The 12,600-nt window shown below is 35.7% G+C and overlaps 1 protein-coding gene across 1 annotated transcript in view; it reads right to left on the reverse strand.

The window, feature by feature from the left end:
* Positions 1-1,208: 1,208 nt before the first annotated feature.
* Positions 1,209-12,600, reverse strand: part of MSMO1 (methylsterol monooxygenase 1) — a 16,115-nt gene continuing 4,723 nt past the window's right edge. Inside the window, exons 2-6 of the mRNA XM_023228550.1 lie at positions 10,865-11,150; positions 6,553-6,701; positions 5,739-5,865; positions 3,998-4,152; positions 1,209-2,624 (exon numbers count right to left, since the gene is read on the reverse strand). Coding sequence (XP_023084318.1) covers positions 2,429-2,624; positions 3,998-4,152; positions 5,739-5,865; positions 6,553-6,701; positions 10,865-11,119 — 882 coding nt within the window. The 5' untranslated portion in view covers positions 11,120-11,150 and the 3' untranslated portion in view covers positions 1,209-2,428. The remainder of the gene's footprint in view (positions 2,625-3,997; positions 4,153-5,738; positions 5,866-6,552; positions 6,702-10,864; positions 11,151-12,600) is intronic.

Below are 12,600 nucleotides of genomic sequence, written 5' to 3' on the forward strand. Positions count from 1 at the left end.
GCCTCCCAAAATAAAAGCACACTCTTTAAATTGACATACAGTTGTACATATTTGTGGAGTACACAGTGACATTTCAATACATATAATGTATAGTGATTAGCACATCCATTAACTTAGACATTGATCATTTGTGTTGGGAACAGTCAATATTCCCCTTTTAGCTATAGTCATCCTGGTGGTATTTCTCCCTTCCAACTGTACATTTTATTTCTTTAACAAATCTGTTTGTTAGTATTTCTAACATTAGTATTTCTCCCTTCCAACTGTAATTTTATATTCTTTAACAAATCTGTTTCTATCCCTCTGTGCTCCCTCCCCTTCCCAGCCTCAAGTGTCCTCTGGTATTTTACTACTGAGATCAACTCTTTTTAGCTTCCACGAGTGAGAACACGCAGCATTTAACTTTGTTCCTGGCTTATTTCACCTAACACAGTGTCTTCCAGTTCCTTCCATGTTGCCACAAATGACAAGGTTCCTTTTTTGTGGCTGAGACGTATTCCATTGTGTATATATGCCACATTTTCTTAATCCACACCTACGTTGATTCCCTCTCTTGGCTATTGTGAAGTGCTACAATAAACTTGAGGGTGCAGATGTCTCGTCCATATACAGATTTCACTTCCTTTAGATAACTGCCCAGTAATGGGATTTCTGGATCGTATGGTAGCTCTATTTGTAGCAAACAGCACAATTTTAATTGCAGCCAGCCCCAAATTTGTTGCTTGAGGGTTGTAACAAATTTACACACGTACACACACACACACACACGGTGGGCATATGAACCACATACAAGGTATAAAGCATGACCTACAAACAAAACATTGTCAGTTTTAAGTACCTGAATCCCTTACTTGGACATCTTTACTGCGTAAGCTTTCAAAAAAAGAAAAAAAAAGGAAGTCACCAGATAATGACTCCACAGTTAAAAAAATAAAAACAATTACCACCATATCTAAGAATTACCAACCCTTGATGAGTTACAACTTAGATACTTGAGATACTACCAGTCCTGAAAAGTTTAGCTCTATTCTTCAACTGTACAGAAAACATACATTATCTAAGCAGGGCAAAGAGCTGCTTCAATATGTATTGCTTTACTAGGTCAAGATGATTTCCCACAATAATTAAACCTGAAAAATTCATGTTCAAACAGCCAGAAAACATTTCGGCAAAGGAAGCACTTAAAAAAAAATAGAAACCAATCCTTCTATTGTAAAACTTAATAACTTAATTTCTGTACTTTCAATTTTAAGAATAACAGGTGACAGTTAATGTTTAAAACTGGAAATCAGACCAGATAATCAGACAAAAATCACATTTATTTCAAGAGCTCAAAGTGCAAATACAGCAAGTCAGTTCACAAACTTTCAAGATACAGTTTTTAATGACAATGGAAATTTGATATACAAAAATGAAAGGGTAAATAGAAATAAAGCTCCTCAATGTTTTAAAAAATTCAAGTAACTTGAAAAGCCTTTAGACTAAAATACTCCACTTATATCCATCCACTCAGAAATGCCAGTACTGCACTGCAATCAAGAAGGACTCTTCAAAGAGAATCAGCTCAAACTGGTCAGCTCTAGATTAGAATGGAAGTTCTTGGTGCTGGCTTTTCTTGATTTGGAAGCTTCAGTCACTCACTGCCATCAATTGATGAGGTTCAATCCATGACATTTTGATCTTTAGGCAAATTCTAAAACATGTTTAAATTTAGTTAAAAAGGCTGGGCGCAGTGGCTTATACCTATAATCCCAGCACTTTGGGAGGCCAAAGTGGGCAGATCACTTGAGGTCAGAAGTTCAAGACCAGCCTGGCCAACACTGTGAAACCCATCTCTACAAAAATACAAAAATTAGCTGGACAAGGTGGTGGGTGCCTGTAATCCCAGCTACTTGGGAGGCTGAGGCAGGAGAATTGCTTGAACTGGGAGGCAGAGGTTGCAGTGAGCCGAGATTGTGACGCTACACTCCAGCCTAGGCGACACAGTGTGGCTTCATCTCAAAAAACAAAACCCAAAAAAGTTAAATATAAGGCCAACACCACTATGAAGAATTTTCTGAAATGACCAGGATATATCTAAAAGATTTAAAGACCAATGTCAACTTCAGGCCTATGGTTTTACTGGGAGAAAAGTCATAGATGAATACTTCTAGTACCCAAAACCTTCTTGGAAGCTTAGGAACATGGCCTTTAAAACTTTCTCATGAAAACTGTACTTAAATATATATTCATTCATTTCTACATATATAGAACTTGTAGGTAAAGTAGAAAAAGTTCCCACTAGGAAGGTAATTAAAGGTTGTTAATGTTCTTTTTATCACTTAGTAGCCAGAAGACATACTTATTTCTGCTCCCCAGACGCGATGTTAGCTACTAGCTTCTGAATTCAGGAAAACGTTTATCTTTCAGGAAGGTTTACATGAGATACTTATTCAGTCTTTTTCTCAAACTTCTTCCTCTTTTCATTATAGGCATGATATTGAGCGTCTGTTCCAAAAAGTCGATCCCACCATGTAAATGTTGAAGCATAGTTTCCAATGAAGTTCATGTGGTGGAAATCATGGTGCCGAGAACCAGCATAGAAAGGGATCAGATTTAAAGGGTTGAGAGGAATATCATAACCACTGAAACAAAAATGACAAAGATTATTAAGGAATAAATACATCTCAAATAATTGTTGTTTCTATTAATAATCATGTGTTCACATTAACCAATTTAGGTAACACTCCACTTTGCCTAGACCACTTTATTTCTAAGATGTTCACAAACAGCAAACACAGAAAATGGTGTATATTCTAGAAACCAGTCTAAGAAAAAAAATCCTTTAAAAAAACTACGTAAATCATTTATTTTATGATAAAATATGTGAATGATGGAAGAGAGGGATTATAGTAATGAATCTTTAGACACAGATTTTTAAGAATTAATTTTCTTTTATGTTTTAGAGGAAGCTTTCTCACCATAATCTACAACACTTGTAAATGAAGCCCAAAACACTAAATATGTTTTTAGGGAAAGTCACATAAAATTAGTATCAAGTATTAAAAAGGGCAGGCCCATGAATCCCTGTATAGCAACTTCATTTAGTTTTTTAGGCAATGACAAGTTGGAATCAAATGTACCACAATTAACCAAAATACCAGTGTACTTTTCTACAGTTGGGAGAAGACAAATGGCTTCAAAAAAGAGTCCCATTTAAAGTATGCTCCTTTATTTCTAACTACATATCTACAACCAGACATCCAGTTATACTTATGTGAATCTCTCTAACCCTCTCTTCCTTTGAGGGGCTTAGAGGAAGGAAGGCAGAAAGAAACAGTGGATAGAAAAAAATGGAAGAAATGTTAATTACAATTTTTCTACAGAAGAATATTCTCTGGCTAGGACTAGAAGCATTAATTTTGCTACTTTAGCACTTTAAAAATAATTCTTAGAATTTGATATTCTGCATTCATGAGTACAAAAGTACGTCCCAAGTCAAAATGCAATGAACATATAATTAAAAAATAATGAACAATTAGAATAAGCATTTAAGAAGGCATTCAATAGAAATAATTTACCATAAAATGTCTTCCAATCAACAGAAAGGAAGCATTTGAAATATGTACATACTACAAGCAGTAGTTTCATCTTGCAAGTGCTTTTATCAGTGCTGAACAGTAGAGATTAGAAAGTCTTATTCAATGAAGGCCGAATGCTTTGATATTTTTTTCAAATATGAGTTAGGTTTAGGTTTATTACAGAAGGATAAAGAAATTGCTGTCCTATATATCTATTTGCCCTAATAACACATTATCACTACAAAAATTAGAACAGCATAGGCTAGAAGGTAAAAACAACTATTATTTAAACTTATATCCAACAATTATGTTTTCTTAATATAACATTAAGAAGATTAACTTCTCCTATTAGTCTACTTAGAAATATGATAATCTGACAGCCATGAAAATAAATATATTTCATTATATTTTATACCTGAACAGAAATCAATACTCACCTATGGACATCAATAGTTTCTAATAAACGAATGGTCACCCATGCCCAAAGAAGAATTACATGATCACACAAAAGCACGATGCCAATGAAAAATCCAGTTCCAAGAATTAGAGTCTCTAAAGGATGTGCATATTCAGCTTCCATTCCAAATGGAGCCTAAAACAAACAGATAAGAAATTCTTAATTTCTTAGCTATTGTGATGGTTAATCTTATGTGTCAACTTGGCTAGGCTATGATACCCAACTGTTTGATTAATATCAGTCTAGATGTTGTTGTGAAGGTATTTTTTAGATGTTGTTAACATTTAAATCAGTAGACTCTGAGTAAAGGTGATTACCCTTCATAATGAGGGTGGGCTTCATCCAATCATCTGAAGGCCTTCAGGATAAAGGCTGAGGTTTCCTGAAGGATCCTCAAGACTGCAACACCGAAACCCTGCCTGAGTTTCCAACTTGCTGTGCCACAGAATTTGGACGCAATGCTGCAACAATTCTTACCCGGATTTCCAGTCTGTAGCCTGCTTTACAGATTTCAGACTTGATAGCCCCACACTTGCATGAGCCAATTCCTTAAAAGAAATCTCTCTCTCTGTGTATATATGCCCCAATGATTCTGCTTCACTGGAGAACTTCACTAATACATATATTCTATTTACGCATAAAGTTTCACAAAGTTATATTGATTCTATATGTAGTGATGATTTATCTAGCCATACACTTGCATACCATGTAACCACGATCAATGCAAAACATACATAGCCAGTTTGATAAAGCTACATCAAAGCAATTCTAATAGGCCAGGCATGGTAGCTCACACCTGTAATCCCAACACTTTGGGAGTCCAAGGTGGGTGGATCACCCAAGGTCAGAGTTTGAGACCAGCCTGACCAACATAGTGAAATCCCGTCTCTACTAAAAATACAAAATTAGCCACGCATGGTGATGCATGCCTGTAATCCCAGCTACTTGAGAAGCTGAGGCAGGAGAATCGCTTGAATCCAGGAGGTGAAGGTTGCAGTGAGCTGAGCTCATGCCATTGCAGTCCAGACTGGACAACAAGAACAAAACTCCGTCTCCAAAAAAAAAAAAAAAAAAAAAAAAAAGCAGTTCTAATAAAAGTCACTGTTTTTGTGGGAGTTAGCAATGTGAGGATCTAGCTGTGCCAGTGTAGCACTGTCCACAAGGATGGAAGTCCAAACTTTCATGTAATACTTTTCTTTCAGATCTCACTTTACCATGGAATTTAAATAATGAAGACAATGTGTAGAACTGACTTGTTTGTATGTGTGTGTGTGTTGTTCTTAATAATCATGCCAAAGGAAAAGAAAATAAAAACGTCACCAACAATTTCAGAAAAATGCTCGGGCAATGAAAACAGACATTTTGGGCCGGGCGCGGTGGCTCAAGCCTGTAATCCCAGCACTTTGGGAGGCCGAGGCGGGTGGATCACGAGGTCAGGAGATCGAGACCACCCTGGCTAACATGGTGAAACCCCGTCTCTACTAAAAAAATACAAAAAACTAGCCGGGCGAGGTGGCGGCGCCTGTAGTCCCAGCTACTCGGAGGCTGAGGCAGGAGAATGGCGTGAACCCAGGAGGCAGAGCTTGCAGTGAGCTGAGATCTGGCCACTGTACTCCAGCCTGGGCGACAGAGCAAGACTCCGTCTCAAAAAAAAAAAAAAAAAAAAAAAAAAACAGACATTTTGCCTTGAACAGAAAGAATTAAATATAACTCTCACATACCTGAAACTCATGATGAACTTTATGAATATATTTGTATATTCTTTTGTGGTGTAAGAGTCTATGCAGAAAATAGTGCCAAGTATCTTCAATGACTGCACAGCCAAAGCATCTTGCCAAAAGAAAATACCTTTAAGATAAAAATGTTGTAATGTGTAAGAAATAATGTTTCTTTAAACTATCCAGACTTTTAGTGGGGATGCTTGAGACATTACATAAAACTAAACACCCCAGGTTACCAGGTTGACCTAATTGGATATATTCATAAATAAATTCTCAAAACCACCAGATACCGCTACATAATCTGATGTAAGGTTAAAGAGACTGCCCACTAGACCAATTTCATTTCATTACAATGTTTGCACAACTTGCCTAATGACACGTTTCACAAGAGGTATCCCTGTTAAGTGTATATATATATGTGTGTGTGTATATATATGTGTATATATATGTACATATTTTTGTTTATACGAACACAATTTCTACAAACCTCGTAAATGATTCTCATATATTTCATTTATTTTAAACTTAAAATGTGACATTTTTTTGTCAACATAAGCACTTACATATGTATATAAACATACAAAAGATGTTATGGAAACTTCTGATACTAGACGCTCACCTTCCAATAAAATATTTAAAAGATGCAAAAATGGAAACATTTTAAGATCTTACTATGGTTTAGTTTTCTACTATTTATTTACTTCCAAAGTTTAGAACAAACATTAATTAAAATTAAGAAAAAAGGTAAACATTAACTATAACTTAATTGAATAAGCCACAATTGCATGTAAAAGCCAAATTTTTATCTACATACCATCTTGGCATTCTTTCCCAATCATAAGGAATATTGAAATACTCTGTAAAATAATAGGTTCCACAAATCAAAGGCAGCTGGATACAGAAGTGATTAAAGAGAAGAACTTTGAAACATTTCCATTGGTTTTCCCATGTCTCTGGCTTATCCTATGGAGAAAAATCACAATATCTAATATTAATCTCTGCTATCAGAGTTTAACTTGACCTAATTTTTTCTCTGTTTATGTTAGACCTTAATTCTATGTCAGTTAAATGTTAACTTTATAGTAACTAAGACTCAGGAATCTTTACTTTCTAAATTCTTGACAACTACTATCACTACTTTAGGTGAAGAAACTGTTAACAGATGCACCCAGCCATAATGATCTCAAACAAAGAAACACTATAGAATGAATAATTCTCCAGTCTTTGCTGCCACACATCATTCACTTCACTTCTTTTACCAGAAGTTTCAGAGAAGAAGAAATATAATACGCTAAGATTACAGGTGGGTGTCCGCAATTGAAGAAGTTGTACACGAAGCATTGGAAGCCTTGTACACCGTAAGTCGATGCTTCCAGGCACTCAGTGGTATTCATTCCAATAAATAGGTGCACTTTTGTTCATATCCAATGACAGAATTACAAACTCTCTGTGTTGAGAGGTACAGAGATGTGTCCTGATTATGGAGTTCACAGATTCCAGTCAAAATGAGAAAAGTTAGATCAACATGAGATGTTCTTAAGACCTCATCAGGATACCCATTTGCTTAGCAAGCCATTATAAAAAACAAAGCAAAGCAAAACAAAACAAAACAAAAACTAACTAAATGTATTCAATTTATAGGACTGCACTTAAGATATAAAAAAAGTGCTTTGGGTTTTACAAAACGATGGTGACAATAAGTATCAGTTATTGCTTCGTTTTAAATGTCACTGCTGAAAAACTCAGAAATCTGCCAACAAAACTATTTTATTTCAACATGATATCCAAAGTATGGGAACTACTGAGCATCAGTAGAAGCCCAAAGAGGTCAACCAGCTTGGGAAGGGTCACACACGCAGTTATTAGCAGAAGTAGGACTAACTAAAATCTAGGTCTCCAGATCCAGTTCTGTTCTTGAAATTCTTTAAGGGTTATCTTCCCGACAAAAATAGGAAAAGCACTGAACTAAGAATCAATCCAGAGACTTGTGCTCTAATACCAGGGCTGCTACTCACAAGTTAACTAGCTCTTGTAATGTTTACAACTCAGTTTCTTCAACAGTAAAATGAGAGGATCTGACAACTCCCTTTGTATTTCTAATCTGAGCATTATCTAACCCCACTCCTCTAAACCTTCACTCTGTAATTGGGGACGAAATAAATGAAAGATTCAGGCTTCATTTGGCAATAGTACTGTCTCCTACAGAAACTATGGCTAACAAACTCAATTTCCCGGGTAGACTGTGATACCGATGTAGTCACAGAAATTACAAAGTTAATCAACTATAATAAAATCACATGCTATACCATTTAGAGTATACATAAATTAGTTACAGTTAGCAATACAAATTCATACCTAGTGCAAAATGAAAGTTTACCACATTTTACTTTATGCATAACTGTACTTAATATAAAGGAATACCTTTACAAGGGCCACACACTTCAGAAATAATATTTTTAGTACATTTATCTTTGAGGAAAATTTTTGGAGAATTACTAAGATGTATGATTTTTTTTTTTGAAAGAAATAGATCCTGCAAAGTCTGCTTTACTTTTTCATTCCTGTGAAATTTCCCCTAACTAGCAAGGATGTGCATTAGCTCTCCAGTTGTCTGTTCTGTTTGAAAGCAGAAAGTCTTTAGTACTATTTCACCACCACCACCACCAGCTTCTTCTTTTTGACAATTTTAAGAATAAAAACACATATTGTATATGTTAAATATAATTCTCAAATATTTTCTCTTAAACAATTGATACCCTCATTGTTAATCAGGGTATCTGCCTTCAAAATGCATAAACCTGTAATTAATTAGTATTGATATTTTGGTTTCTTTTAAAACTCCTTTAACTTGTGAAAACTAGTCCTGATTTAAAAATCACGTTTTATCAAAAATGCTCAAAGCATGGACTTTAATGGCTATGAAACGTAAAGACTTGCTGAGTACAGACTTGAAGCCATATTACCCAGCCTTTCAATCTGTTCATAAACAACTAGTTCTGACCAACTTGACTACAGCTTATTCTTTCCTTTGCCACACTATATTTTAAAGCTGCTCATATACCCTTGCCTGAATAAGCTCTTCCTCTCTCTGGAAAGGTTACTACTTCCAACCAATGAGTCACTTGGAAAATGCAGTGAAGGAGAAAAAGGATGCTTTTGCCTGGCCAGCCATACAATGCATCAGCTCTATAAATAAATCACTGGGTGACACACGGCAGCCACAATCACCCTAAAGGTGCATTAGAACTGAGACATCCAAACTTAATTCTGCCTTTCAAAGCAGGTGCTTTTCTAAAAAGCACTTTGGAACTTCTGTGACCTTAATTGAGGGTCACAGAATACTCTCCTTTGGGTTACATTATTTTTCATTTCCTTCACCTTTACCCTTTGCTCTGTTTACCTTTGGCCTGGAGTCTGCCGTCATCTGATCCCTGTATTATCCCCAGAGAGGATTAATATTAACACTTGCTTAAAGTGAGCCTCTGGGAGAGGCTGTGAAACTAACAGAATGATAACAGAGAATGTGTACAGACTGCCATCCAAAATATATACAGTTGTCCCTTGGTATCTTTGGGGGACTGGTTCTGGGACTTTCTGCAAACACCAAAATCTGAAGATGCTCAAGTGCTTGATAACAAAATGACATAGTATTTGACATAATCTATAACCTTACACGTATCCTCCCGTATACTTGAAATCATCTCTACAGTACTTATAATACTTAATAAAATGCAAATGCTCTATAAATAGTTGTTATTTGGAATAATGACAAGGAAAAAAAGACTGTACATGTACAGTATAGACACAATTTTTTCCCCTGAATATTTCTGATCTGCGGTTGGTTGGATCCATGGATACATAACCCATGGATAAGGAGGGCCAATTGTACTGAGTGAATGGAAATTACTTTCCACAGATGAGTATTCTCAGCGGTCTACTTTCTACCAAGACTGTATGCCCTTGAATTTTAGTTTGGAACGACTTTTTCGAAAAGTAAACAGTAAACACTAGAAACTATCATCAGCTTACCAGATGCTGACAAATAATTCATCTTTCTAATAAGCTACGCCAAATTCTCATGTCAAGCTCATAGACTACATACTAGATTCCACCTTGTCATGTACATAGCGACCTCTCAATATTTAGTGCAATGAAGCAAATATCCAGAAACGAGGAGCTTCACCTCCTTATTTGGGATGATATGAATGCTGCAGAACTACCTACCATATATTTAGGGGAAAAAAACTTTGATAGCCCTGATCAAGGTCATACTGTATTAACAGTCCCTGAGATTTGCTGGAACATAGAGTTGGGGTGAACTGAAAAATATGCACAAATCACCGTACCTTTCCTTTCCAGCTAGCTTAAACATTAAAATGTGTAAACTTAAATTAGATAACCATCACATCTACTTCAAGCCCAATCTAATAAACTATTCTTGAAATATTATCAATAATGACCTAGGACTGTGTTATTCAATTCAGGAGCAGCTAGTAACATGTGGCTACCAAACACTTTAAACATGGCTAGCCTAAATTGAGATAGACTAAAATTAATGTAAAATATACTCGGGATTGCAAAGACTTATTAAATATCTCATTAAGCATTTTTAAGATTTTGATTACTGGTTGAAATAATAATTTACATTTATTTCTTATTCTTTTATGAGACAAGGTCTCACTCTGTCGCCTGCGCTAGAGTATAGTGGTGCAATCCTTCTGCTTCAGCCTCATAAGTAGCTAGGACTTACATTACCATGCCTGGGTATTTTTGTATTTTTTTGTAGAGACAGGGTCTTGCTAGGTTTCCCAGGATGGTCTTGAACTCCTGGCCTCAAGCAATCCTCCTGCCTTGGCCTCCCAAAGTGCTGGAATTACAGGCATGGACCCTGTACCCAGCAATAGTTTACACTTACTGAGTTAAATAATACACATTATGAAATTAATTTCCTTATTTATTTTTACCTTTTCTATGTATTCTGTTAGAAAATTTAAAATTACACACGTGGCTTCATTATATTTCTATTGGATATCACTGATTTAGCCTCTCAAAACAAAGCCCTATTTACTTTTAAAATATTCAGCAACATTAATGATAACATTCTATTTCTAGTCACTTATACTCACCTTTTGAATTTTGTATTTTTTCATATAAGGTATAAATTGAAATAAAAATCCAGGTAAACAGAACGAGAAATAAAGGGCTTCATGAACTATAAGGGATCCCCATGTTGCAATCTGGAACTTTGTATAATTATTCAACATATAGTTCCAAGCATTTTTAAATGGTTCTTGCAGAGGATTCTCAGGTAAAAGTGAATCTACATATTCCACAGCCAAGGATGCTGAACTAAAGATGCTGACACTTTCATTTGTTGCCATTTTTCAAATCTCTGCAGACAGCCTTATAATTCTGTAGAAATGAATACATATAATAAGTTAAACAATAATTCAAAAAATAAAACAGTTAAAAAATGCATCCTCTGATCATTTTTTAAATAATTACTAAAGGAGTACAAATTTTTTACCAAAAAATTACTCAAGGAGTACAAATGGTTTTATACCATTAAAAAAAATTTGCTGGATATCATCACCATTTCCACTTGTAGATATTCCTTTAAAAACACATTATTCTCAAGAACAACAGCTAAAAGAATAGGGGAAAATTTTTTTCAAGCTATATTTAAAGAAATCGTCAGTGTGGTTCTAATGGAAAAGCTTCTAATTTAAATGAGCAATAGCTGGGTTTAAATGTATCCTTACAGCCAAAAGAACCTATAAAGAAAAAGCCTACCAAATATGAGTACATAAAAATTAAGTACTTCCTACTGGGGAATAGAAAGACAGTCATAAAGTCAAAGATAAAATGACAAACTGGGAAAAATATTTCCAACATTTTACAACAAAGGGCTACAAAGTGTGCTTTAGGAAAAAGACAAAAAAGACAACAGAAAAGTGACAAAAGCAGTTCACAGAAAAATAAAGACAAATGGTCACTAAACAAGGAAGAATCTTCACTTCATTCAAATGAGGAAAGGCACCCTAAAACAAAGAGAACTTTTAGCCTGAGTAGCAAATCTTTAAAAGTTTATTACTGCCCAATGTCCAGTACTGGTAAGGGGATGAGAAAACAGGCATGACCATACATTGTGGGCAGGGGGGATACATCAGTGTATCATTGGAGGAAAAATAAGCAACACCTATCATAATTCAAAATGAACACATCCTTTGAAGCAGCAACTTTCTCATTCAAGGGTACAAAGGCAGATACACTAAGATGGAAGGAAGCATTTCTTGTAACAGCAAAAACAAACAGGAAAAAATAAAAGCAAAACACAAGCCATCAACAAGGTATGGGTTAAATAAATTAAGTCCTTCCATAGACAAATATACTGCCATTTAAAAGAACAAGGAAGCTCTATATGCTCTACATAGAAAGATGTCTAAGACACAGTGTTAATCCAAATAACAAGTTACAGAATAATATGCATAGCCAGAGTCCCACTTAAGATTTTTTGAAAAGGATATATATTTTATCTATGCACTTCTATGCATATGTACATACAGAGACACACAGAAACAGAAAATGTACATATGGCTACAAAGGGAACAATTTAGAGTGGTGATTTCTAGGAAAACAGGTGTGTGATCGGGTAGGAGATAGTGTTATGGAGAACAGAGCGTGGTGGGGTAGGGGACAGTGTTATGGAAGACAGTGTGGCGGGGTAGGGGACAGTGTTAGGGGAGAGCGTTATGGAAGACAGGGTGGCAGGGTAGAGGAGAGTGTTACGGAACACGGAGTGCGGCGGGGTAGGGGACAGTGTTATGGAACACGGAGTGTGGCGGGGTAGGGGAGAGTGTTA

This window comes from Piliocolobus tephrosceles, chromosome 3, assembly GCF_002776525.5.
Source record: "Piliocolobus tephrosceles isolate RC106 chromosome 3, ASM277652v3, whole genome shotgun sequence".
Classification (NCBI taxonomy): domain Eukaryota; kingdom Metazoa; phylum Chordata; class Mammalia; order Primates; family Cercopithecidae; genus Piliocolobus; species Piliocolobus tephrosceles.